This window comes from Oncorhynchus kisutch, linkage group LG19 (genome assembly GCF_002021735.2).
Source record: "Oncorhynchus kisutch isolate 150728-3 linkage group LG19, Okis_V2, whole genome shotgun sequence".
NCBI lineage: Eukaryota > Metazoa > Chordata > Actinopteri > Salmoniformes > Salmonidae > Oncorhynchus > Oncorhynchus kisutch.
Genome location: NC_034192.2, coordinates 32444388 through 32468792, shown reverse-complemented (window position 1 = coordinate 32468792; position 24405 = coordinate 32444388). Strand labels below are relative to the sequence as shown.

The following is a 24405-nucleotide window of genomic DNA, read 5'->3' as shown; positions in this document are numbered from 1 at the left end:
TCTGCCTGCCTACCTGTCTCTCTTTGTTACCCATCTGTCTGTCTCAATATCTAACCTGTCTATCTCCCTGTCTCCGTGTAGAGGAGGATCAAGAGACCTCGGGAGATTTTGGCAGCGGGGGTGGCGTCCTTCTCCTTGACGACCAGGAGGAGGAGCCACCTCGGAGTGGGAGGAGCCGGCAGAAGCAGAGGCGGGGCCGGATCCATCCCAGAGGGGCCATCGAGGATGACGAGGACGAGGAAGATGACAAAGATGACGAGATTGGCTATGTCTGGTAGCTCTGCCCCCACCTGCTCTCCCATCAACCAACCAGGGACTCCCGTTAACTCTGCACAGACCTGAAGCCATTCCAGCGTCTCCTTCGTCCCACCCCCTGCCCCTCAGCATCAGTCCATGTCCAACTGACTTTTCCTTCCTCTTGTTCATAACTTCATTGAAGCTTACTCTTCGTTAATCCCGTCCTACTCAACCTTCATATAATGTGTCCACCTTCTTCTCTCCTTCAGATAATGGAGACCTATTCAATTCAAACAAAGACTCTTTTCTTGTGTTACCCTCTGCTTCAACTGTCCCCAAACCCTTCCATTTTTGACTGACACCGATTGCTATAGCCTCGTTCTCTCTCTCTCTTGCTCTCTCATCTCCCCTTTCTCTCTCTTTATCTGCCTGTGTTTCTGGGAGTTTCGTGTCTGTCTGAGGCCATAGACACATTGATGTAAATACCTTCACAACAGGAAGGCGAGATTCTACAGTATGTTCCGTTCCCTGGCCCTTCTGTCAGAGGCTGTTCTCCTGTTTGTGTTCCACTCGCGTCCTCCCTCCTCATGTTATAGAATACCATATTCTCGGGTTCCAGAATACTCTATAGGCTCTTTGCTTGAGAATATTGTTCTGGCTGTTATTGAATGTTCCAGGGTGTCCTAGAATCAGCAAGAATGATTGTGTTTTTTTGCATGTTCCCCTACTACGCCCCTGCTGAAGACATGTTTGGGTAGCCAGATATGTAACCCAGAGTATACACATTTAGTTTGGTTTATTTGGTGACAATGCCCACATTCGCTGCTGCAGCGCTCTGTTCTGTTGCAGTCTTATTGCCGTGCAAACCTCCTCTAATGGAGCTTTTAGAAGTTTAAAACGACATTGTGAGCCACTAACTGAATAGCAACCTCTATCTTCAGCTTGAAAGTTCAAAACATACATATTGTTTTTCCATTCATTTGATTATTATTATTTACTTATTTTAAACAGTTTTGTACTTTGGTTCAGGTGGAGACGAGCACTTTGTCTGTGGAATTTCAGATCAGAGAAATCCTACAAGGTAACCAGACCTTTTTCAGACCTCCACAAACCAGCCTGCAGCTTTTGAGACGGACACAAATATATTTTTCTTTCATTTTAACGGTTTGCTTAGATTTTTTAGATTTTTATTAAAAGCAGCAGGAGTTTAAAAATAATGTTTAATAATAGTTTTGTGTGTCGTAGAGTTTGATTTCTGTAGCCAGTGGTTTGTATTGGTGACATAAGAAGTGAAATATTCTAGCTATAGTATAGCTTCTATTTTAAATGAGTTCCTGCTTTATTTCAGAATATTTCGGGTTGCAGTCAAGTGAGGTCAGTTATCGTAATGTATCTACCCCACGAACCCAGATGAGATAGGCGTAACCCATAAGACGGGCTTATGAACAGTTATAAGCGTTACACTGGTACAGTATAAGCACACACACACAATGCTTAGTGACATTTCACTTTGATAATGACAGGCCTTCGATGGTTGGACGCATATATTCACAGGTCTGAACCGGGCACTATATGCTTCATTGGGCTTGTGATGCAGCGTAATGATACACTGCTTTTGCGTGCTTCGGCCAGTGGGAAGCGATCTTGAACAGATTTTTTATTCACGTGTGAGAGTCTGTTGTGATTGACACTTTGGTCCATATAGCACAAACAACAGCTCTACAGAATAGATGGCTGAGCTCTTCTACTCTTCAGCAACACTGATGTTTTCCAAGTGTAGTTCCAGGCAGGCACAGAGCTAATTAGAAAACAGTCTGTCATGACCAAAACCTGCTTGCTCACTTTACAAATCTCACGCTCTCGCTCTCTTTCTCTGCTACCTCTCTCACAGCCTTTTACTCCCCCCTCCCTCTCTCTCTCGCTCTCACACATCTTTACTTTCTTTCTGTCACTCGCTTATTTTCCCTCTTTCTCTCGCTCCCTCTCCCCTCTCTCTCACTATCTCTCTCTGTGCTCTGTTTTTCACGCTGGTGGAATGCATGAGTGAGTTTTACAGCCGTGGCGCTCCTCTCGCTCCTCTCATTCATCTAATTTCCCTTATTTTGTTTTTATAGTTCGGAGTCGACACCCGTAGAGTCAGCCTTTCATCTCAGTCTTCTCCCAGAGGAGCCTGGGAAATCTGGGGACAGGAAGAGGAACACAGGGGATGAAAGTGATGCTTTTGGGTTCGGGGCTTTTTTTTTCTCCTTCCCTCAAATCTCTCTCCCTTTCTCGAATCCCCATCCTCCATTTTTGGTCTCTGTCCTTATTGCGCTCCCTTTTCTCCCTTCTTCAGTCCACTCTTTATCCCTTTCTCTCATGCCCACACTCATATACAGTATATCTGTGTATTTACTAAAAACTGATGGGTGATTTCTCCCTCTGTCCATTAATCAATCGGTTGGTCCTTTCAGATCACAACATTAACTCATCTAGTCACAACTGATCACTGCATCACAGTGACCTCTGACCCTGATATTGATTGGTTGTTTGTTTATCACGTCAACAGCATGCATGATGACCCTTTTGTGTTTTGTCCCTGTGCATCTTCAACCCTGACGTCTCTGTGTGTATATCAGCCAGAGAGACAATAAACCTCCCGCTAACACAACACACACACACACACACACACAGCCTGTAACATACTTGTAACGCGTGTGTATTAAGTCATCTCTTGCTGTAGCAGTGTAAGGCCTCTTCTTTTGATTCTGCAATCAACCTGCCCTTGACCTTTGCCCTCTCATGATGTCATAACTGACCCTTGCCCTGTCCTGATGCCACTGCTGTCCCTCGCTTGCCTGGCCTGCTTGTGTACATAGCTGAGTAACCCTCCCTCTGTTTGGCCCAAGTCACTCAAACGTCTACAGAAGCGGAATTACATGCAATCCCAAGATCCTTTGCTGTTGCTGAAATGTCCTCAGATACACACACGCACATACACTCCCCTACGTATTTATTTGGACAGTGAAGCAAATTTTTTTAATTTGGCTCAATACTCGCTATTTGTATTTGACATCAAATGTTTTATATGTGGCGACAGTACAAAATGTCAGCTTTTATTTTAGGCTATTTTCATCCACATCTATTTTACTGTTTAGAAATGGAAGTATGCTATGTATATAGTCGTCGTCCCCCCCCCCCCATTTGAAAATGTCATAAGTATTTGGACAAATTCACTTATAGTGTATGACATTTAGTCAAAACTGTTGTATTTGGTCCCATGTTCCTAGCACTCAAGCTTGTGACACCCCAGGTTTGTAGTATGCATTTGGTTGTGTTTCGTGTTATGTTGTGCCCAATAGAAATGAATGGTAGATAATGTATTGTGTCATTTTGGAGTCACTTTTATTGTAAATAAGAAGAGAATATGTTTCTAAACACTTCTACATTAACGTGGATGCTACCGTGATGACGTATAATCATGAATGATTAGGGAGAAAGTTACATAGGCGTAAATATCATACCCCCCCCCCCTCCAAAAAATGCTAACGTCCCCTGTTATTAGTAACGGAGGATAGCATGTGTTTGGGGGTATAATATTTGTGCCTCTCAAGCTTTCACTCTCATCATTATTCCCGTTGAATTTGTCCAAATACTTATGACACTTTCAAATGGGGGACTATATACATATAGTGCGTTCGTTATTAAACAGTGAAACTGATATGTATGAAAATACAGTCAAATAAAACATGTCATTCTGTAATGTCGCCGCATATAACACAATAAATATGTAGGGGAGTGTACACACACACACACACACGATACAGTTTTACGATGCTAGTTCAAACACACACATAAATGGCCATGTTTGCAAAAGTCTTCTTTGTTAACTCTATATATTTTTTACTTTGTAAAGAGAAAAAATGACTCATGTTAAAGGGTAATATATTGCCGTGTGAAGGCTCTGTGGCTTTGTCCAGTTGCAGACTGAGGTGTGTAAATCGATTGTCCTTAATGTAGCTAGACTCCAGAAGCTCTTTCCATAGAAGCATAGTGCAGTGAGTTTTAGAGTGTCTTATTTTCCCCCTTCTGAAGTTATAATGGAATGTTGATGTTATGGGCTGAAAATACCTTTATTTTATTGTAACAGTTCCACAATGTTTGTCTGAATAAATTTAAGTCTGTCCTGTCCTGTACCTTCTCTTTGTGTGCGTCTTATTTAAATGGTGTCATTTGTGCTGGACGCACAAACATACAGTGCCTTCAGAAATTCACACCCCTTGACTTTTACCACATTTTGTTGTGTTACCGTCTGAATTTAAAATAGATTAAATTGAGATTTTGTGTCACTGGTCTACACACAATACCCCATAATATCAAAGTGGAATTATGTTTTTAGATATTTTTACTAACTAATTAAAAATGAAAAGCTGTAGGAATTTGCTTAACAAGTCACATAATAATTGCATGGACTCATTCTGTGTGCAATAAAACATGATTTTTGAATGACTACATTATCTCTGTACCCCCCCACACATACAATTGTCTGTAATATCCCTCAGTCGAGCAGTGAATTTCAAACACAGATTCAACCACAAAGACCAGAGAGGTTTTCCAATGCCTTGCAAAGAAGGACACCTATTGGTAGATGGGTAAAAAGAAAACATGCAGAGACTGAATATCCCTTTGAACATGGTGATTAATTACACTTCGGATGGTGTATTAATACACTGAGTCACACAAAGATACAGGAGTCCTTCCTAACTCAGTTGCCAGAGAGGAAGGAAACCGCTCAGGGATTTCAACATGAAGCCAATGGTGACTTTAAAACAGTTACAAAGTTTAATGGATGTTATAAGAGAAAACTGACAGATGGATCAACAACATTGTAGTTAATCTTCAATACTAATCTCAATGACAGAGTGAAAAGAAGGAAGCCGCTACAGAATATGCTTCCTGTTTGCAATAAGGCACTAAAGTAAAACTGTAAAAAATGTGGCAAAGAAATTAGATGTATGTTCTGAATACAAAGCACGATTTTGGTGCAAACAATAAAATAAACAGAATAGAGCTAAGCACAGGCAAAATCCTAGAGGAAAACCTGGTTCAGTCTGCTTTCCAATAGACCCTGGGAGAGAAATTCACCTTTCAGCAGGACAATAACCTAAAACACAAGGCCAAATATACACAGTAGTTGCTTACCACATTGAATGTTTCCGAGTGACCTAGTTACATTTTTGACTTGTATTGGCTTAAAAATCTATGGCATGACTTTGCTGTCTCGCAATGATCCAACATCCAGCTTGACAGAGCTTGAATAATTCAAAAATTAATAAATGTGCAAACATTGTACAATCCAGGTGTGCAAAAGAGACTTACCCAGAAAGACTCACAGCTGTAATCTCTGCCAAAGGTTTCTGTATTTCATTTTCAACAAATGTGGCAAACATTTCTAAAAACATGATTCACTTTGTCATTATGGCGTATTGTGTGTAGATGGTTGGGTAAGGAATCCATTGTGAATTCAGGCTGTAACACAACATTTGGAATAAGTCCAGGGGTATGAATACATTCTGAAGGCGCTGTAAACACACACACACACACACGTACACACAGACATTCCTGCAGACATACCCAATCACAGCTGCATCGTCAAAATGAGTGTGCGTGTAGGCATGCATATGACACGTACTCACTGGTTAGATTGTAAACTCTCCTTCCAGACCCATATCAAACATCTCCAATCCAAAGTTAAATCTAGAATTGGCTTCCTATTTCGCAACAAAGCATCCTTCACTCATGCTGCCAAACATACCCTTGTAAAACTGACCATCCTACCAATCCTCGACTTTGGCGATGTCATTTACAAAATAGCCTCCAATACCCTACTCAACAAATTGGATGCAGTCTATCACAGTGCAATCCGTTTTATCACCAAAGCCCCATATACTACCCACCATTGCGACCTGTACGCTCTTGTTGGCTGGCCCTCGCTTCATACTCGTCACCAAACCCACTGGCTCCATGTCATCTACAAGACCCTGCTAGGTAAAGTCCCCCCTTATCTCAGCTCGCTGGTCACCATAGCATCTCCCACCTGTAGCACACGCTCCAGCAGGTATATCTCTCTAGTCACCCCCAAAACCAATTCTTTCTTTGGCCGCCTCTCCTTCCAGTTCTCTGCTGCCAATGACTGGAACGAACTACAAAAATCTCTGAAACTGGAAACACTTATCTCCCTCACTAGCTTTAAGCACCAACTGTCAGAGCAGCTCACAGATTACTGCACCTGTACATAGCCCACCTATAATTTAGCCCAAACAACTACCTCTTTCCAACTGTATTTAATTTTTATTTATTTATTTATTTTGCTCCTTTGCACCCCATTATTTTTTATTTCTACTTTGCACATTCTTCCATTGCAAAACTACCATTCCAGTATTTTACTTGCTATATTGTATTTACTTTGCCATCATGGCCTTTTTTTGCCTTTACCTCCCTTCTCACCTCATTTGCTCACATTGTATATAGACTTGTTTATACTGCATTATTGACTGTATGTTTGTTTTTACTCCATGTGTAACTCTGTGTCGTTTTATCTGTCGAACTGCTTTGCTTTATCTTGGCCAGGTCGCAATTGTAAATGAGAACTTGTTCTCAACTTGCCTACCTGGTTAAATAAAGGTAAAATAAATAAATAAAAACTCACTCAGTCCCTCACTCACCCGCTCACGCATACATGAGCCTCACATTTATGCCTATAACAAGTCCTATAGAGGTTTCGGAGTTGTGTTATTGCATTCTACATAGCTTATTCTTCCTCCAAAGGCAAATGGACTATATTGATGTGTCCCAGTGCCATCAGTCAAAGTTAACTCCCCTCATCAGACATGCCTTTGTCTTCATCTAACACGCTATATTAAATCTATTGATTTGATAATGTTCTTTTTGTACTCAATGTGATTCATGCAGCTGGAGGGAAATCAATTTCTCAGTCTCTTTCCCTCTCCATCTTGCTCCATCTCTTCTGTCCTCTACTTCCTATCATTCTATCTCTCTGAGTCTGTTATGATTGTGGCTTTGTCATAGTGATTTCTGACTTGGTTCGGGCTGTGATCTGTGGCTGATGGTGTGGATTGATATAGCTATGGATAGACACTACACATTAGGCACAGATCTAGGGTCAGTCTTGCCTTCTCAAATCCATTTGGGAAAACGCACAATACTGACCTTAGATCAATGTCTGAACCTAAAGTCATCTGGGCCGGGTCTCTTGTTCAGTGAACGTCATAGAAGCGGAAAACTTTCAAAATATGAGCCGCACCAAGACTGCACCGTCTTATCCAGAACTGTTATACTAATGCAGACACAACCAATTCTCCCAGGTAGTTGGTTCTCAGAGAACTAATATGCCATGGGCTGGGTGGATGCAGATGGTTTGAAATGGCTGAACGCTATTTGTTTCCTACTATTTCCCCTTGCAGACTCAAACCAAACAAAGACACTCCAGAATCTCCGGGGATGCTTTCAGGATGATAGGAACATATGGTAATGTGTCTGCTTCTCCTGAGGGACTAGGCAGCAGGCGTTATCGACGAGAGGTGTTGAGATAGCATCAACCACTAGGCTAGGATTGACAGGGCATGTTGACAGTTGTCAAACCAGCCCCTCATGCAATTGTCATATTCATTAGCTGAGGGGGCTTGATTGTTCCTCCTAAATAAGACTTATTATGCATTGCTCTCTCTCTCTCTTTACTCTAATGTTAATACTCAGAAATAACTCATCTGCTGTTGCAGTACAGGATGTTGTATTAGGGACGTGCTTGGTTGGTGAAAGGTAAAGGTTAACATAGCATAAAGGGCCCATTCTATATATTTAACTTCAACCTGCAACGTTAAGCAGTTTGGGCCTCTATATCCCCACTAAGCACACCAAACGGTTTCTGTACAAGAGGGTGGACAGTAACTCTCTAGAGATCCCTCATAGGTGAAAGGCGATTGGCTTTCGCCCCATGTCACTCAGCGGTGGAGGCGGGCATTGTTTCCCTGGCTCCCAATTCCCTTTAGGAGTGACCCCCATGAAATCCATCATTAAGATAGACTGCATGTCCCACCTTCTTTAAATAGAGGTTATTGGGTTAATCCAGCGCGTTAATAAACTCTTAATAGCTCTACAGAGTGCGGACATGGAGAGGAGCAGTACCTCCTCTCATCTCACCCCCTCTCATTGATATTTATGACGCTCCCTCTCTCCATTCCTGATTAATCCACTTGATATTTGGGTGCAGATCCGTAAATCTCCTGTCTGCCTCTGAGGAGGACGGAGAGAGGAGAAAGAGGGAGTGGCAGAGAGTGTGACAAGAATGTAGACTCAGAGATTAGATGGAAAACACACAGCAAAGCCCCGGCTATGGGCGCCCCAAATCTTAGCATTTCCTAGCAGAAGCAGCAGCAGCAGCAGCACACAAAAGATACTAGCCAGACACTGCCAGATTTGCTCACAAACACACACACGCGGCAGCTTAATAAGAAGATGTGTATTTAGCAGGGATGCTAGTTATTGAAGTGCTGACGATTATGATCCCCTCTCTGAATGTGGTGGAGAGAGACAGTGAGTCACAGATTAGCATGGGGAAAATAAAACTTATGCTTAATTCCCTCCGAGGGGTTCAAAGGTTTTCCCTGGCTCTCTGAGAGCTGCGTCTTTACCCTCCAAATGGGACATGAAGTTGTCAGAGGGAGAAAAAAAATTGCCAAGCATTAATGGGGCCCTTTTCTATAACGCCAGAGATTACGAGTCAAATAAATATCAAAGTCGTTCAAGATGTATTTGCACAGCTCCGTTTACGCAGTCTTTGATCTTAAGAAAACTAGCTCTCACAGTCCCACATCAGAATGAGACGTTCGTCTATGTTTCTGAAACGTCAAATTTCGAAGGGTTTAAGGTTACGTTTAGGCATTAACTCCAAAATCTTAAGGTTCGGCATTAACTCAGAATGGTTAAGGTAAGGGTTAAAGTTTGGAAAACCTACCTGAAGGTAACAGCGCTCACTGTTGCCCCTAGTGGCCAGATCCCACGTCATCTCCCGATGTCCTCAGATATGGATGGACGTCGAATACTGACTTGTATCACGGGTGACCTGGTTGCTCAAGAAAGAGGCGGGTCCAGGCTTAATAAACCATGGTGATGGCAATTAGACTGAAGAACTAGCTATGGTTTCATAATTTGCTACATTGAAGCATCAGGGGTGTGTGATCTCCACCATTCAATGGGAAATTCTGAGTCAGGGCTATCAATATGGTTCCCCCTGAGCAATGATCCAAGGTCCGTTTTTGTTTTCGTCCTGCTGATGGATAAGGCCAGGGCCTTTTCACTGGTAGAGCCATCTCTGTCTGCTCCAATGACTGTACTGTGTATGTCTGCTCTCACAGTCTTCTGGGAATTGGGACTAAACTGAATCTGACATTAGTGACAGAGCAGGTGTGACGTGTGGCACCCCCAAAGCAGCAGCCCTTCCCTTCTGTTCGGGTTGTGTCAAGCACAGTGACGCCCTTGAACACCACAACATCACTCTTTCCTTCCATCCTCCATCCCTCCATCACTCAGCCCCCCTCTAGCAGATTGCCACAGATGGAAAGTGGAGCAGAGCGGACCTGATGGCATCTGTGTGGGGTTGCTCTCGCCATAACCCTTCCACACACACACACACACACACACACACACACACACACACACACACACACACACACACACACACACACACACACACACACACACACACACACACACACACACACACACACACACACACACACACACTCTCTCTCTCTCTCTCTCTCTCTCTCTCTCTTTTTATTTTCTTTCTCTGCCTCCTCAATGACCAGGCACAACTACACACACAGACACTATGCAAGCATGGTCAGCCAACCTCTACCTGAAGCTATGGAGTCACCAGAAATGATTCGAGGTGATATTGTAGATTACAGTTTCTTCGGGACTTTTAATATCTATGGCAGAAATAAATCAGGTCTGATGAGTTTCCTTCTCTTACCTGTCGGATGTTGCAGAATGATATTACTCTGCGATCACTCTGACCCTGGATGATAGAGAATCTGTTGCGTTTGGAAAAATGTAACTTTTCTGACAAGAACACTGAACACAAGGCTGGATGCCTTTCCAGATTACAGCTCTGATTGCAGACAGATAGTGATGAATTGGTGTTTATATTGTACTGAAGCCATTCTGGAGGCAGACTGCCTAGCAAACTGCTGTGTCATTTCATCTCTGTAATATGGGTATCAGGGCAGAGGGGAAATTGGAATGGAATCTGAGAGTATGTGGAGCATAGAGATCCTATTAAATTACTAGAGGGGCTATGTCATCAACCCTCAAAGTTCCAGAATGGGGTAAAAATGGCAGCCATTGTGCTCAGGGAGAAATCCAAAACCAGCCTAATTGGAATGAATGGCAGAAGAGGCATAGGTGATGCATTTCCTGATTTTACTTAAGGAAGAAAATAAAAGTAAGTCATGCGATATATCACAAATTGTGTAATAGAAATATTGTCAACCTAAAATATTGTGATATATCGTTATAGATACAGTTTATTAGGGTTTCATACCAATTGTCTCCATAAAATATATGTAGACAGACCATAAATGTCTCAATTCTTCTTTTCTTGGAAAGCTGTGTGTTATTACATGATACAATATCAGTACTTGATGCATTTACAACTTGTCTAAGTCATATCATCAACTGATTTCAACCATAGATGTGGTAAAGAGGTCAATGGAACTCGACCAAAACAATGGAAATATGCCATGGAAACGCGTGGGGGAAAGATCCTGAATGTGCTGACATTTGCTGACATTTAGGCTATTGTTTTTTTGTGCATTTCACACTAAGTTGATGTAAAAATTGGTGTACAATGCCTGTACGGATGTCAACCCCAATACATGTTCATGTCATCAACTGCATTACAGTTAAAAACGACTTTGACTACCAACCATGGCCAGCCTACCGCATTTGAGGCCCCAGGGCACCTACCTCCAGAAAACAGCTAACTTCCTGCATTTTAACACATTTTACAATGGGGCAGAGAGTAAAATGTGCAGTTTTATAATGCTGTTCAACACATTTTGACATGATGCTGATAATTGTGCAGCTTTAAAGCTAATTTCCTGCAATTCAAAACATTGTCATTTTGCACATCAACTTAGTACTGGCACCCTGTGTATACAGCCAAGTTATTGTGTATTTATTCCTTGTGTTATTATTTTTCTAGTATTTCTCTCTTCATTGTTGGGAAAGGCCTGTAAGTAAGCATTGCACTTTTATGTTATGTTAATATGTTGCTGTTTTTCTGGTTGGGGGCCCCCGGGCCACATGCCCAGCATGCCCGTTTGGTAATCTGTCCCTGCTACCATCACCAATTTCTCTTTGTTAGCTATGTTACCAACTTATATGGGACTTAACATTTAGCAGTCACTTCTAAACCTGAAAAGGGACTACTTCTAAATGTTATGCAGTGAAAACAGCCAAATACATCCACACCTGACTTTGTGGGCCTGTTACAAGACATAAATCATGACGGATTTGAGGAATATCCACTTTGTTGAATGTGTGCAAACCTTGGTGTCCTTCTTCTATCCCACACTGGTCTTTGTTGTTTTGACTTCTTTACCCCATTTATTGTATGACTGTGGATCGACTGCATTGTTTGAATTGAATGTTGACACATTTGCTGTTAATTTGAAAAAATGTATGGCATCATGCAACTAAAGCTGTCTTGCTAGCTAGTTAACAGACATACTGTAACGCTCAATGAGTGAATAGGTGTGGAGTCAGGCGCAGAGAGCAAAAGGATGCGGGAAAAACACGTTTTAATGTCCAGAATAAATCACAGGAACAAAATAGGAAATAATAATGTGAAAAAATAAAGGACAGCGAGAAACCCGAATGCAAACACTAACCACTCTAACACATACAGACGAACAAGCCCGCACAAACAGAAGCGGGCTGAACGAACTTAAATAACCCCACCCCAACAAGAAACAGGTGAAACCAATTAGACAAAACCAAACGAACACAGAACAAAGGATCGGTGGCAGCTAGTAGACCGGCGACGACGACCGCCGAGCGCCACCCGAACTAGAAGGGGAGTCACCTTCGGTAATATTCGTGACACATACATTGTTTTACACCATATCTTATCACAGCACTGGCAAACCATCGTTGACCAATTCCCTGACAAAATGGCTGACCTTTGACCCCGTCATAAGAAGGTTTATGTCCATTCTAGTATTTTAATTCCTAATTCTATGATGTGGAGGGGGCAGAGGGTTTGTGTGTGTGTGTGTGTGTGTGTGTGTGTGCTTGCTTGCATGAGTGTGTTGTGTGTGTGCACACAACACACTGTGTCATTTTAATTCAACTGAATAGCAGAGCTTAAATTCTGTGATTGAGTGTACAAAACATTAGGAACACCTGTTCTTTCCATGACATAGACTGACCAGGTGAATCCAGGCGAAAGCTATGATCCTTTAATGATGTCACTTGTTAAATCCACTTAAAATAAGTGTAGATGAAGGGGAGGAGACAGGTTAAAGAAAGATTGTTCAAGCCTCAAGACATTTGTGTATGTGTGTCATTCAGAGGGTGAATGGGCAAGACAAAAGTTTTAAGTGCCTTTGAACAGAATATGGTAGTAGGTGCCAGTTGCACCGGTTGTGTCAAGAACTGCAACCACTGCTAGGTTTTTCAAGCTCAACAGTTTCCCATTGTGTATCAAGAATGGTCCACCACCCAAAGGACATCAAACCAACTTGACACAACTGTTGGAAACATTGGAATCAACATGGGCCAGCATCCCTTTGAAATGCTTTCGTCATATTATAGAGTCCATGACCCGATGAATTGGGGCTGTTCTGAGGGCAAAAGGGAGGTAGAAATATAATTTATGCCAATACCACTGTTAGCGGACGACACAACAGTGGTAGGCTTGATTACCAACAACGACGAGTCGGCCTACAGGGAGGAGGTGAGGGCCCTTGGAGTGTGGTGTCAGGAAAATAACCTCACACTCAACGTCAACAAAACTAAGGAGATGATTGTGGACTTCAGGAAACAGCAGAGGGAACACCCCCCTATCCACATCGATGGAACAGTAGTGGAGAGGGTAGCAAGTTTTAAGTTCCTTGGCATACACATCACAGACAAACTGAATTGGTCCACCCACTCAGACAGCATCGTGAAGAAGGCGCAGCAGCGCCTCTTCAACCTCAGGAGGCTGAAGAAATTCGGCTTGTCACCAAAAGCACTCACAAACTTCCACAGATGCACAATCGAGAGCATCCTGGCGGGCTGTATCACCGCCTGGTACGGCAACTGCTCCGCCCACAACCGTAAGGCTCTCCAGAGGGTAGTGAGGTCTGCACAACACATCACCGGGGGCAAACTACCTGCCCTCCAGGACACCTACACCACCCGATGTTACAGGAAGGCCATAAAGATCATCAAGGACAACAACCACCCGAGCCACTGCCTGTTCACCCCGCTATCGTCAAGAAGGTGAGGTCAGTACAGGTGCATCAAAGCTGGGACCCGAGAGACTGAAAAACAGCTTCTATCTCAAGGCCATCAGACTGTTAAACAGCCACCACTAACATTGAGTGGCTGCTGCCAACACACTGACTCAACTCCAGCCACTTTAATAATGGGAATTGATGGGAAATGATGTAAAATATATCACTAGCCACTTTAAACAATGCTACCTAATATAATGTTTACATACCCTACATTATTAATCTCATATGTATACTTATATACTGTACTCTATATCATCTACTGCATCTTTATGTAATACATGTATTACTAGCCACTTTAACTATGCCACTTTGTTTACATACTCATCTCATATGTATATACTGTACTCAATACCATCTACTGTATCTTGCCTATGCCGCTCTGTACCATCACTCATTCATATATCTTGATGTACATATTCTTTATCCCCTTACACTTGTGTGTATAAGACAGTAGTTTTGGAATTGTTAGTTAGATTACTTGTTGGTTATTACTGCATTGTCGGAACTAGAAGCACAAGCATTTCGCTACACTCGCATTAACATCTGGTAACCATGTGTATGTGACAAATAAAATTTGATGATTTGATTTGTACATATAACTGGTAAAGTAATATTGGTCCTTCTCTAGTGAATCAATGCTGTCATCTAGTGGTAAAAAACTGGGCTTGACTTTGGAATAAATAATGTAGATTTTGTAGAACTTTCAACTCCACTTTGCTTATAGATTACTTTATTTTTTAATGCAATTGACCCTTTGGGCATACTCAATATCTTAAAAAGGAAATTAGTGGCTCCATAATTGACAAAATCTATCATTCCACCAAACAAACTTTGCTAATGTGATATTGTGACTGGTATTTTAATTTCATGACATTGCTAAGCTATCACGGGGGCCCCACAGGGGTGTGTGCTTAGTCCCTTCCTCTGCTCCCTGCTCTCCCAAGACTGCGTGGCCACACACCAACAGCATCATCAAGTTTGTTGACGACACATGGGTGGTATGCTTTTTCACAGGTGACGACAATACAGTCTACAGGGAGGAGGTCAATGACAACAACCTCTCCCTCAATGTCAGTAAGACCAAGGAGCTGATTGTGGACTACAGGAGATCAAGTTTCTTGGTGTCCAAATCACTAAGGACTTAAAATGGTCCACACACAAGTACAGTTGTGAAGGCTTGCATCAAGTCTGACACCAACAGGCTACTGAACAGCTTCTATCCCCAACCATAAGACTGCTAAATAGCTAACAAAATGGCTACAAAGACTATCTGAGTTGACCCTTGTCATTTATTTTGTTTCTATGCACCCTCACAGGACTCCACACACTCATGCACACCAACACACACACACACACGGACACACACGCACACACACGCACACACACACACACAATCTACATATACGCTGCTGCTACTCGCTGTGTCATATATCCTGATGCCTAGTCACCCTGTACATACACTATATGGCCAAAAGTATGTGGACATCTGCCTATCGGACATCTCATTCCAAAAATCATGAGTATCAATATGGAGTTGATTCCCCCTTTGATGCTATAACATCCTCCACTCTTCTTTGAAGGCTTTCCTCAAGATGTTGGAACATTGCTGCGGGGACTTGCTTCCATTCAGCCACAAGAGAATTAGTGAGGTTGGTCACTGATGTTGGGTGATTAGGCCTGGCTCGCAGTCGGCGTTCCAATTCATCCCAAAGGAGTTTAATGGGGTTGAGGTCAGGGCACTCTGCAGGCCAGTCAAGTTCTTCCCCACCGATCTCGACAAACCATTTCTGTATGGACCTCGCTTTGTGCATGGGGGCATTTTCATGCTGAAACAGAAAAGGGTCTTCCCCAAACTGTTCCCACAAAGTTGGACAGAATAGTCTAGTATGTCATTGTATGCTGTATCGTTAAGATTTCCCTTCACTGGAACTAAGGGGACTAGCCCGAACCATGAGAAACAGCCCTAGACCATTTTCCTCATCCACCAAACTTAACATTTGCTCGATTTTATACAATTGTCAGCAACGGTATGGCTGAAATACCCGAATCCACTCATTTGAGGGGTGTCCACATATTTTTGTATATATAGTGTATCTACCGCTATCACTCCAGTATCCCTGCACATACATTGGAACTGACTCTGTATATAGCTTACTTACTTATCATGTTCTTATTATTTCTTATTATTGTGTGATTTTGTTCTAATTTGTGTTATTTTTAGTACTACAATCATATTGACTACTGCATGGTTGGGTTTAGAGCTAGCAAGAAAGTAATTTCACGTGACATTAAAACGTTAAACTAAAAAAACGTTTTTTTCCCCATCATAGTAACTAAAGAAGTTCAGGAGAACTTTAAATTGAGATGAATAACAAATTATAATTTTGACTACAAATCCCATATGAACCATTTTGAGATATCCCCGCCCATCTTCGTATAATATTGAATCACTCCAATCACCGTATAGATATCCATGATCAACATGGAGTTTTGACCAACCAGAAATTTACCTCAGTGTTTCTACGTTTCCAGGAAGTCCCACAAGTGAGCCCCGATCTCACCACGCGAAGCCTATGGAGTGTGGTAGAGAGGAACCGGCACAAGAGGCAAGTGGACAACGTCATTTCACCGACGACCGAACTAGAGCGGCAGCTGTAGCGCAGAGACCGGAGTGGCTTTGCCGGAGGCAGGTACGGTATCTTCGTCGTTTTTGTAAATGAAAGGGTTTGGAACCAGTTGACATTTGGATGATTTAACGTTTTCTCGAGGAAGAGAGTTGAAACTAGGTCGGGTTGCGACTTCAGACAATGAATGGGGTGGACACTAGGGCCTGGGAAGAGTGCGTAGGCCTAGTTTTTCCGCGCACTTTACTGACACAGCAGCGGGGTAGAGTCTTTCCTCCCGGTCGGTCCACCACACTGGTCAGGTCCCTCTCGGACACCCGCTTCTAGCTCAGAGAGGTAGACACACAACTGTCACCCTGGCAACCTAAAATCCGGTCACTGAACCTTGTGAAGTTAGCTAAATCTATCCTTTGTGTTCGCGGCTGATGCAACGTTAGCCAACTAGTTGACGTTCTTCTCTTTCAGGTGCTGAAGCGATTACAGCAGGAAAGATGGCGGACGACCCTAACGCAGCGGACAGAAACGTGGAGATATGGAAAATCAAGAAGTTGATTAAAAGTTTGGAAGCTGCCCGAGGGTAAGTGGTTGAAATGGGCACACGATACAGGACGTATCACTGGGTGTCGGAGGGAGTCGGAGATATGCAGACCTGAATGGACAGCTGGATAGGCGAGGACGAATTTTGGGAGTGGTACTAGCTAGCCAGTTAACGTACTATTAACACAGTCAACATTGGAAATTACGTTAGTTCCTACCAATATTCGATTTGTGTCGTATAATTAGTATGATGCCATTCGTGTTATTTGTAGCTAGCTCGGTTACTTTTGTGTATTTCTGTCCGGGTTAGTTAGCCAGTTAGCTACATGTTAGCCGAAAAATGCCGGCATCTGTGGATGGGGTCTTTAGAACAGCGGGGTCGTTTGTATATCACACCGACGACTAGGTGCTTTTAGCAACGCGGGTGTACAGTATACACTAGCCTTGTTTTCAATTGTATTGGGTTGCACAAAAACAGTCATTGGGAAGCCAGAAGCTAAATTTAAACTTAACTGCCAGTACTGTGGCAGTGGGCAGGACGGTTGGTCATTGTGACAGGGGGGGGTTTGAGACAAAATATCTAGAGGATCGTTTAATATTTAACTGACTTTCCAAATATGGGTCTGTTGTAGACCAACTTCCTCTGCCAACATCATGTCGTCAAGAAAAGTCCCGAGCAAGTTGTCTTTTTTGGCCACATGTGGTGCCACTGGCACAGTAAGTTGAAACATAATTGTATTTAACTTAACGTTATCTTCCCATGGACTGGTCTTTGTGCAAACCAGTACAATTGCACCTAACTGACACCAGTATGTTCCCATATGCTGCGATAGATAAAGCAGTTGTTGGCTATGTTGGCTTGCTTTCAAGATACAGCATTGAGCATGTCTTGTATTTGGGAGTGGAAGGCTTAAAGCAACAATATGTTTGAGTAGCAAGCAGCAGGCACACGACTGCCATTTCCTATTCCTTTGTTGACAATGTGTGTAGTTAGCTAGCGGTCATCCATATTCATTTAGATAAGTAGTTTGACAAAGCTAGCTATGTGGCTTACTCGGCAGTGTGACTAGGCAAATGGGAGCGCTTTGCCCCCGACGTGTTCTTATTGTCCACTGGCACAGAATCCTCTGCTACATACACATACGGTTGACAATTTGGCCTATATTCACTAGCCAACTACCTGTATGTATGCAGCGTCTACATGTATGGCTCGCTGGTTTGCCTTTAACTGGTAGTGAATGTGGCACGGTGGGGTTTTAGCGCAGTCGTTGGTGTCAAGGACAGAACTTATTGTTCTGTATGGGACTGTGTGCCCCTCTCCTTTCAGACAGTAATGTTTGGTGTCAGACTGTTTTAAAGTTGAGGTGTGTGTTACAAGGATAGATATGGGTCAGGTAATATTAGAGGGTGATTGGGGGGGGGGGGGGGGGGGGTTGATGAGTGGCAGATTTGTTTTGATTGAGAGCATATTCCTTCCTTTCAGAGATTGATATGACTAAGACAGTTACATAAACACACACTTTACACAAGGTTGTGTAAATACACTATCTGTACCTCTCTCCTCAGTAATGGAACCAGTATGATCTCGCTGATCATTCCCCCTAAGGACCAGATCTCCAGAGTGGCCAAGATGTTGGCTGATGAGTTTGGGACAGCCTCCAATATCAAGAGCAGAGTCAACAGGCTCTCTGTGCTCGGGGCTATTACCTCTGTACAGCAGAGACTAAAGCTATACAATAAGGGTGAGTGATTTGTGTTCAAATGTAACTAAGTGTGTCGTCATGTATCTGTGCTAGGAGCCTTGACCTCCTCATAGTGGACTCCAAAGCTACAGCAAGGATGTCTCTTTCTTGTTAGTTGTGTATATCTCTTAACTTCTTATGGGCAGGTGGGATGGTAGCGTCCCACCTGGCCAACATCTGGTGAAATGGCAGAGCGCCAAATTCAAATTAAATTATTAGAAATATTTAACTTTCATACAATCACAAGTGCAATACACTAAATTAAAGCTTTACTTCTTGTTAATCCAGTCACCGTGTCAGATTTCAAAAAGGCTTTACGGCGAAAGCAAACCATGTGATTATCTGAGGACAGTGCTCCATCAAACAAACAGACACTCATATTTCATCCCGCCAGGCGCGACACAAAACTAAAAAATAACAATATAATTCATGCCTTACATTTGAAGAGCTTCTTCTCTTGGCACTCCAATATATCCCATGAACAAAAGGACCATTTGGGATGTTTGATTAACTCCATCGTTATATCTCCAAAATGTAAATTTATTTGGTGCGTTTGATCCAGAAAAACATAGGTTCCAACTCGCGCAACATGGCTACAAAATATCTAATAAGTTATATGTAATCTTTGTCCAAACATTTCAAACAACTTTCCTAATACAACTTTCGGTATTTTTTAACTTAAATAATCAATAACATTTAAGATGGGATAAACTGCGTTCAATAGCGGATAAAAACAATGTGGAGCAAGCTTTCAGGTCTCGCGCCCAAACCACAACAGTACACTAGACTCGACCCTACTTTTTCATTACACAAAGGAAAAAGATCAACCAATTTCTAAAGACTGTTGAGATCCAGTGGAAGCGATAGGAACTGCAAGCAAAGTGCCTTAGAAATCTAGATCCACATAGAAAAACCTTTGAAAAGAGTGACCTCAACAACAACAACAAATCCTGGATGGTTTGTCCTCTGGGTTTTGCCTGCCAAATAAGTTCTGTTATACTCACATACATCATTAGAACAGATTTAGAAACTTCAGTGTTTTCTATCCAAATCAACTAATAATATGATATCCTAGCTTCTGGGCCTGAGTAGCAGGCAGTTGACTTTGGGCACGCTTTTCATCCGGACGTGAAAATACCGCCCCCTAGCCTAGAGAGGTTAAGGGTCACTGGGTCTTGCCTGTGTTGACTGTTAAGTCCCATCTCTCTCTTGCAGTGCCCCCTAACGGCCTGGTGGTGTACTGTGGGACCATTGTGACAGACGAGGGCAAAGAGAAGAAAGTCAACATAGACTTTGAGCCTTTTAAACCCATCAACACCTCTCTGTACCTCTGTGACAACAAGTTCCACACTGAGGTAGGAGCTCTACATATGTACAGTGTCTTTGGAAAGTATTCAGACCCCTTGACGTTTTCCACATTTTGTTACACATTGATTAAATTGCCCCCCCCCCTCCCTCAATCTACACACAATATCCCATAATGACAAAGCAAAAACAATTATTTAGAATTTTCTGCTTATTTATAACATTTTAAAAAACCATTACATTTACTTAAGTATTCAGACCCTTTACTCACTACTTCGTTGAAGCACCTTTGGCAGCGATTACAGCCTTGAGTCTTCTTGGGTATGACGCTACAAGCTTGACACACCTGTTTTTCGAAAGTTTCCCCCATTCTTCTCTGCAGATCCTCTCAAGCTTTGTCAGGTTGGGCATGGAGCGTTGCTGCACAGATATTTTCAGGTTTCTCCAGAGATGTTTGGTTGGGTTCAAGTCCGGGCTCTGGCTGGGCCACTCAAGGACATTCAGGGACTTGTCGAAGCCACTCCTGAGTTGTCTTGGCTGTGTGCTTAGGGCCATTGTCCTGTTGGAAGGTGAAACTTCGCCCCAGTCTGAGGACCTGAGTGTTCTGGAGCTGGTTTTCATCAAGGATCTCTCTGTACTTTGCTCCGTTCATCTTTCCCTCGATCCTGCTTGTCTCCCAGTCACTGTCGCTGAAAATCATCCCCACCGCATGATGCTTCCACCACCATGCTTCACCGTAGGGATGGGTACTAGGTTTCCTCCAGATGTGATGCTTGGCATTCAGGCCAAAGAGTTCAATCTTGGTTTCATCAGACAAGATAATCTTTTTTCTCATGGTCAGAGTTTTTAGGTGCATTTTGGCAAACTCCAAGTGGCCTGTCATGTGCCTTTTACTGAAGTGTGGCTTCCGTCTGGCCACTACCATAAAGGCCTGATTGGTGGAGTGCTGCAGAGATGGTTGTCCTTCTGGAAGGTTCTCCCATCTCCACAGAGGAACTCTAGAGCTCTGTCAGAGTGACCATCGGGTTCTTGGTCACCTCCCTGACCAAGGCCTTTCTCCCCCAATAGCTCAGTTTGGCCTAGTGGCCAGCTCTAGGAAGAGTCTTGGTGGTTCCAAACTTCTTCTGTTTAGGAATGATGGAGGCCACTGTGTTCTTGTGGACCTTCAATGCTGCAGAAATGTTTGTACCCTTCCCCAGATCTGTGACGCAACAAAATGTAGAGAAAGTCAAGGGGTCTGAATACTTTCAGAAGGCACTGTATGTCTCCTCTTTGTGGATGTTTAATGGCAATGAAATTGTAATGAAAATGCCCTCTGTCTTTCTTTTTCCCTCTCTACTCTCTCCCTTTCTCCAGGCACTGACGGCCCTGCTGTCTGATGACAGTAAGTTTGGTTTCATAGTGATCGATGGTAGCGGGGCTCTCTTCGGGACACTCCAGGGGAACACCAGAGAGGTTCTGCACAAGTTCACAGTGGACCTGCCCAAAAAACACGGTACGCTCCGCTCATTACACACACACGGACACAGACGGACATAAGAACAAGAACATTAGAGATTTCAAATAAGAACAATTAATCCAAAAAATAAATTATCCCCCACCACTACTTTTCTATCCATCTAACGTTCTCTCACTCTGTCAGGCAGAGGAGGTCAGTCTGCTCTGCGGTTTGCCCGTCTGAGGATGGAGAAGAGGCATAACTATGTGAGGAAGGTGGCTGAGACAGCTGTCCAGCTCTATGTGTCCAACGACAAGGTCAACGTTGCTGGAATGGTCCTAGCAGGGTCTGCCGACTTCAAGACTGAGCTCAGCCAGTCCGACATGTTTGACCCTGTAAGTGTGTGTTTGAGATGATCCATGGTTTATGCTGCGCCGATCCTTACTGTGATCAGTCAGTCCTTTGTCAGACTGATGCTTTTTGGTGCAATTCCTCTTGTGGATTTGCTCATTCTTAGTGACAATGCATAGCACTGCACACTAACCCCTGGTTTGTGTGTGTGTGTGTGTGTGTGCGCGCGCGCAGAGGTTACAGGCGAAGATTCTGAAGCTGGTGGACATCTCGTACGGAGGAGAGAATGGCTTCAACCAGGCCATCGAACTGTCGGCAGAGGTCCTCTCCAACGTCAAGTTCATCCAGGAAAAGAAGCTCATAGGTGTGTGTTTGTGGCACATGTTGAGGTTAGATTTTGGGTTATCCCAGCGAATGTTTGCCTGTGCCTGCATTTGTCCGGTGTTTGTTTGTTCGGGTTAGTGAAGATTGTGAATGATGATGAGTGATAATGATGATTGCTACCCCATTTCCATCCCCCAGTCACTCATTCTTTTTTATTTGACCCTTTATCCCCCCCATTTTCTCTCTGGCTGCAGGGCGGTACTTTGATGAGATAAGTCAGGACACGGGGAAGTATTGTTTTGGGGTGGAGGACACACTCAAAGCCCTGGAAATGGGAGCTGTGGAGATCCTCATCGTCTATGAGAACCTGGACACCATGCGTTACATCCTTCGCCTGCACGGGGCCGAGAGCATCGGAACAGAGAACGGTACACAAACATACTCCCCATGTGCAGTATGTTGTCTTGCTCCGTGAAGTAGAACAACTGAGCAGAGAATGCTACAGACGCACTCCCTTTTCACACACACACACAAACCATTGTTAGGTTAGATTACTCGTTGGTTATTACTGCATTGTCGGGAACTAGAAGCACAAGCATTTCGCTACACTCACATTAACATCTGCTAAGCATGTGTATGTGACAAATAAAATTTGATATGTGTTCTCATTCCCTGTCTCCGTTGGCCGTTTGTTTCAGATGAGAAGACTCTGTATTTAACACCAGAGCAGGAGAAAGACAAGTCCCACTTCACAGACAAGGAGGTAAAGCCCTGTTCTCTCTCCCTTGGTGTCATACACACAGTTGCCCATTCGGGCGGTTCAATTTGCTGCTTTCTTGTAAACATTTCTTTGCGCTCTCTGTGTCTATTTGGTGTGTGCGCATGTTCATAGACTGGGCAGGACCACGAGCTGATTGAGAGCATGCCTCTGCTGGAGTGGTTCGCCAACAACTACAAGAAGTTTGGAGCCACGCTGGAGATCGTCACAGACAAGAGTCAAGAAGGCTCCCAGTTTGTCAAGGGCTTTGGAGGCATCGGGGGTGAGTCCGCACCAGCCACCAGCTACAATAGTAATTTACAACATTAACAATGTCTACACTGTATTTCTGATCAATTTGATGTTATTTTAATGGAGAAAAAAATGTGATTCTCTTTCAAAAACAAGGACATTTCTAAGTGATTCAAAACTTTTGAACGGTAGTGTAGGAGTCACCGTTATGGTCATGTTGTGGAGGTAGTTCACAGCATGAGATCAAATTCAAAAGCCTAACATTAGTAATACCCTTCAATCCAGCAGAAGTCTTCACCTGGATAAATGACTCTTTCTCTCTTTCTCAGGATGCTTGCGGTACAGGGTGGATTTCCAGGCCATAGATTACCAGGCAGAGGACGATGAGTTTTTCGATTTAGATGACTACTAGGTAGTAGGGGAGAAAGAGGGGGAAAAAACCTGCAAGAATGAATGAAGAAATAAGGAAAGAAAAATGACTTATCTTTTGCAGGAAGTGAGAGGGGACAGACATATAGACAGACATACATTACATTCAATTTTAAATGCATATACACACACTTCCACTAACGCTCACACAGGCTGAAGAGTGAAATTTTATTTCAATCCATAGAGGGACACAACCCTTCCTGAATGAATCCCTGCCTTAGAGTGCTGGTTCCTTCCCCTGGTTGGATTGGACTTAACTCAAATATTTTTTGTTCGTAGATTTTTTTCCCCCCTCCATTTTGAATGAACACAACAGCAAGTTCCCAGCAATCCTCACTCGCTGCCACCCACCATCCCCCTGGTCTGATTAAGACGGTCTGATGAAGACTCTGGACTCACTCCTCGCATATAGAAAAAATAGATTATTTCTTCCCCTCATCCTGTCCTTGCCCTCCCTCCTTCCCCCCCTTCAATGCGTAAAAAAAATGCATTTCATTTTTTTATTGGTTCCTGCTGTTGTAATTTTATGAGAGCGGGGAATTTTTTTTTTTTTTTACCTGGATTTCTGTAGCAAAGGGGAGGGGGTATTAAATTTGAACTGCTCAAAACCATTGCTACCTCCTCATCCGCTGTCTTCTACTTTCCTGTGGAGTGGCTGGCCTTCCGAGAGCGGCTGGTTCTTCCTGCTTCCCCACCAATGAAAGGTTTCTTTGGCCAATAAGCACCAATGAGTGTGACTAGAATGTCTGAATTGTTTTGCTGTAATGATCATCATGGTGCATGTATTTTATTTGGTGTGGAAAATAAGGATACTAAATTCTAATCAATGAGGACCTTAGAG

General features: G+C 43.2%; 2 protein-coding genes across 3 annotated transcripts in view; both read left to right on the top strand.

The window, feature by feature from the left end:
• LOC109910139 (testican-1) overlaps positions 1-4412 on the top strand; it is a 115838-nt gene extending 111426 nt beyond the window's left edge. The window contains exon 10 of the mRNA XM_031797241.1: positions 82-4412. Coding sequence (XP_031653101.1) covers positions 82-278 — 197 coding nt within the window. The 3' untranslated portion in view covers positions 279-4412. The remainder of the gene's footprint in view (positions 1-81) is intronic.
• An 11890-nt stretch (positions 4413-16302) lies between these two features.
• Positions 16303-24175, top strand: LOC109864690 (eukaryotic peptide chain release factor subunit 1-like). 2 transcript variants are annotated; one of them, XM_020452558.2, is made up of 11 exons: positions 16303-16495; positions 16895-17006; positions 18533-18708; positions 19924-20063; positions 21370-21508; positions 21656-21846; positions 22037-22166; positions 22381-22554; positions 22825-22889; positions 23019-23166; positions 23465-24175. In XM_020452558.2, the coding sequence occupies exons 2-11, from the start codon at positions 16921-16923 to the stop codon at positions 23545-23547; spliced, it is 1332 nt and encodes a 443-aa protein (XP_020308147.1). In that variant the 5' UTR covers positions 16303-16495; positions 16895-16920; the 3' UTR covers positions 23548-24175. The 2 variants fall into 2 exon arrangements, with proteins under 2 accessions (XP_020308147.1, XP_020308146.1); XM_020452557.2 differs by lacking the exon at positions 16303-16495 and adding an exon at positions 16641-16765.
• Positions 24176-24405: the final 230 nt, after the last annotated feature.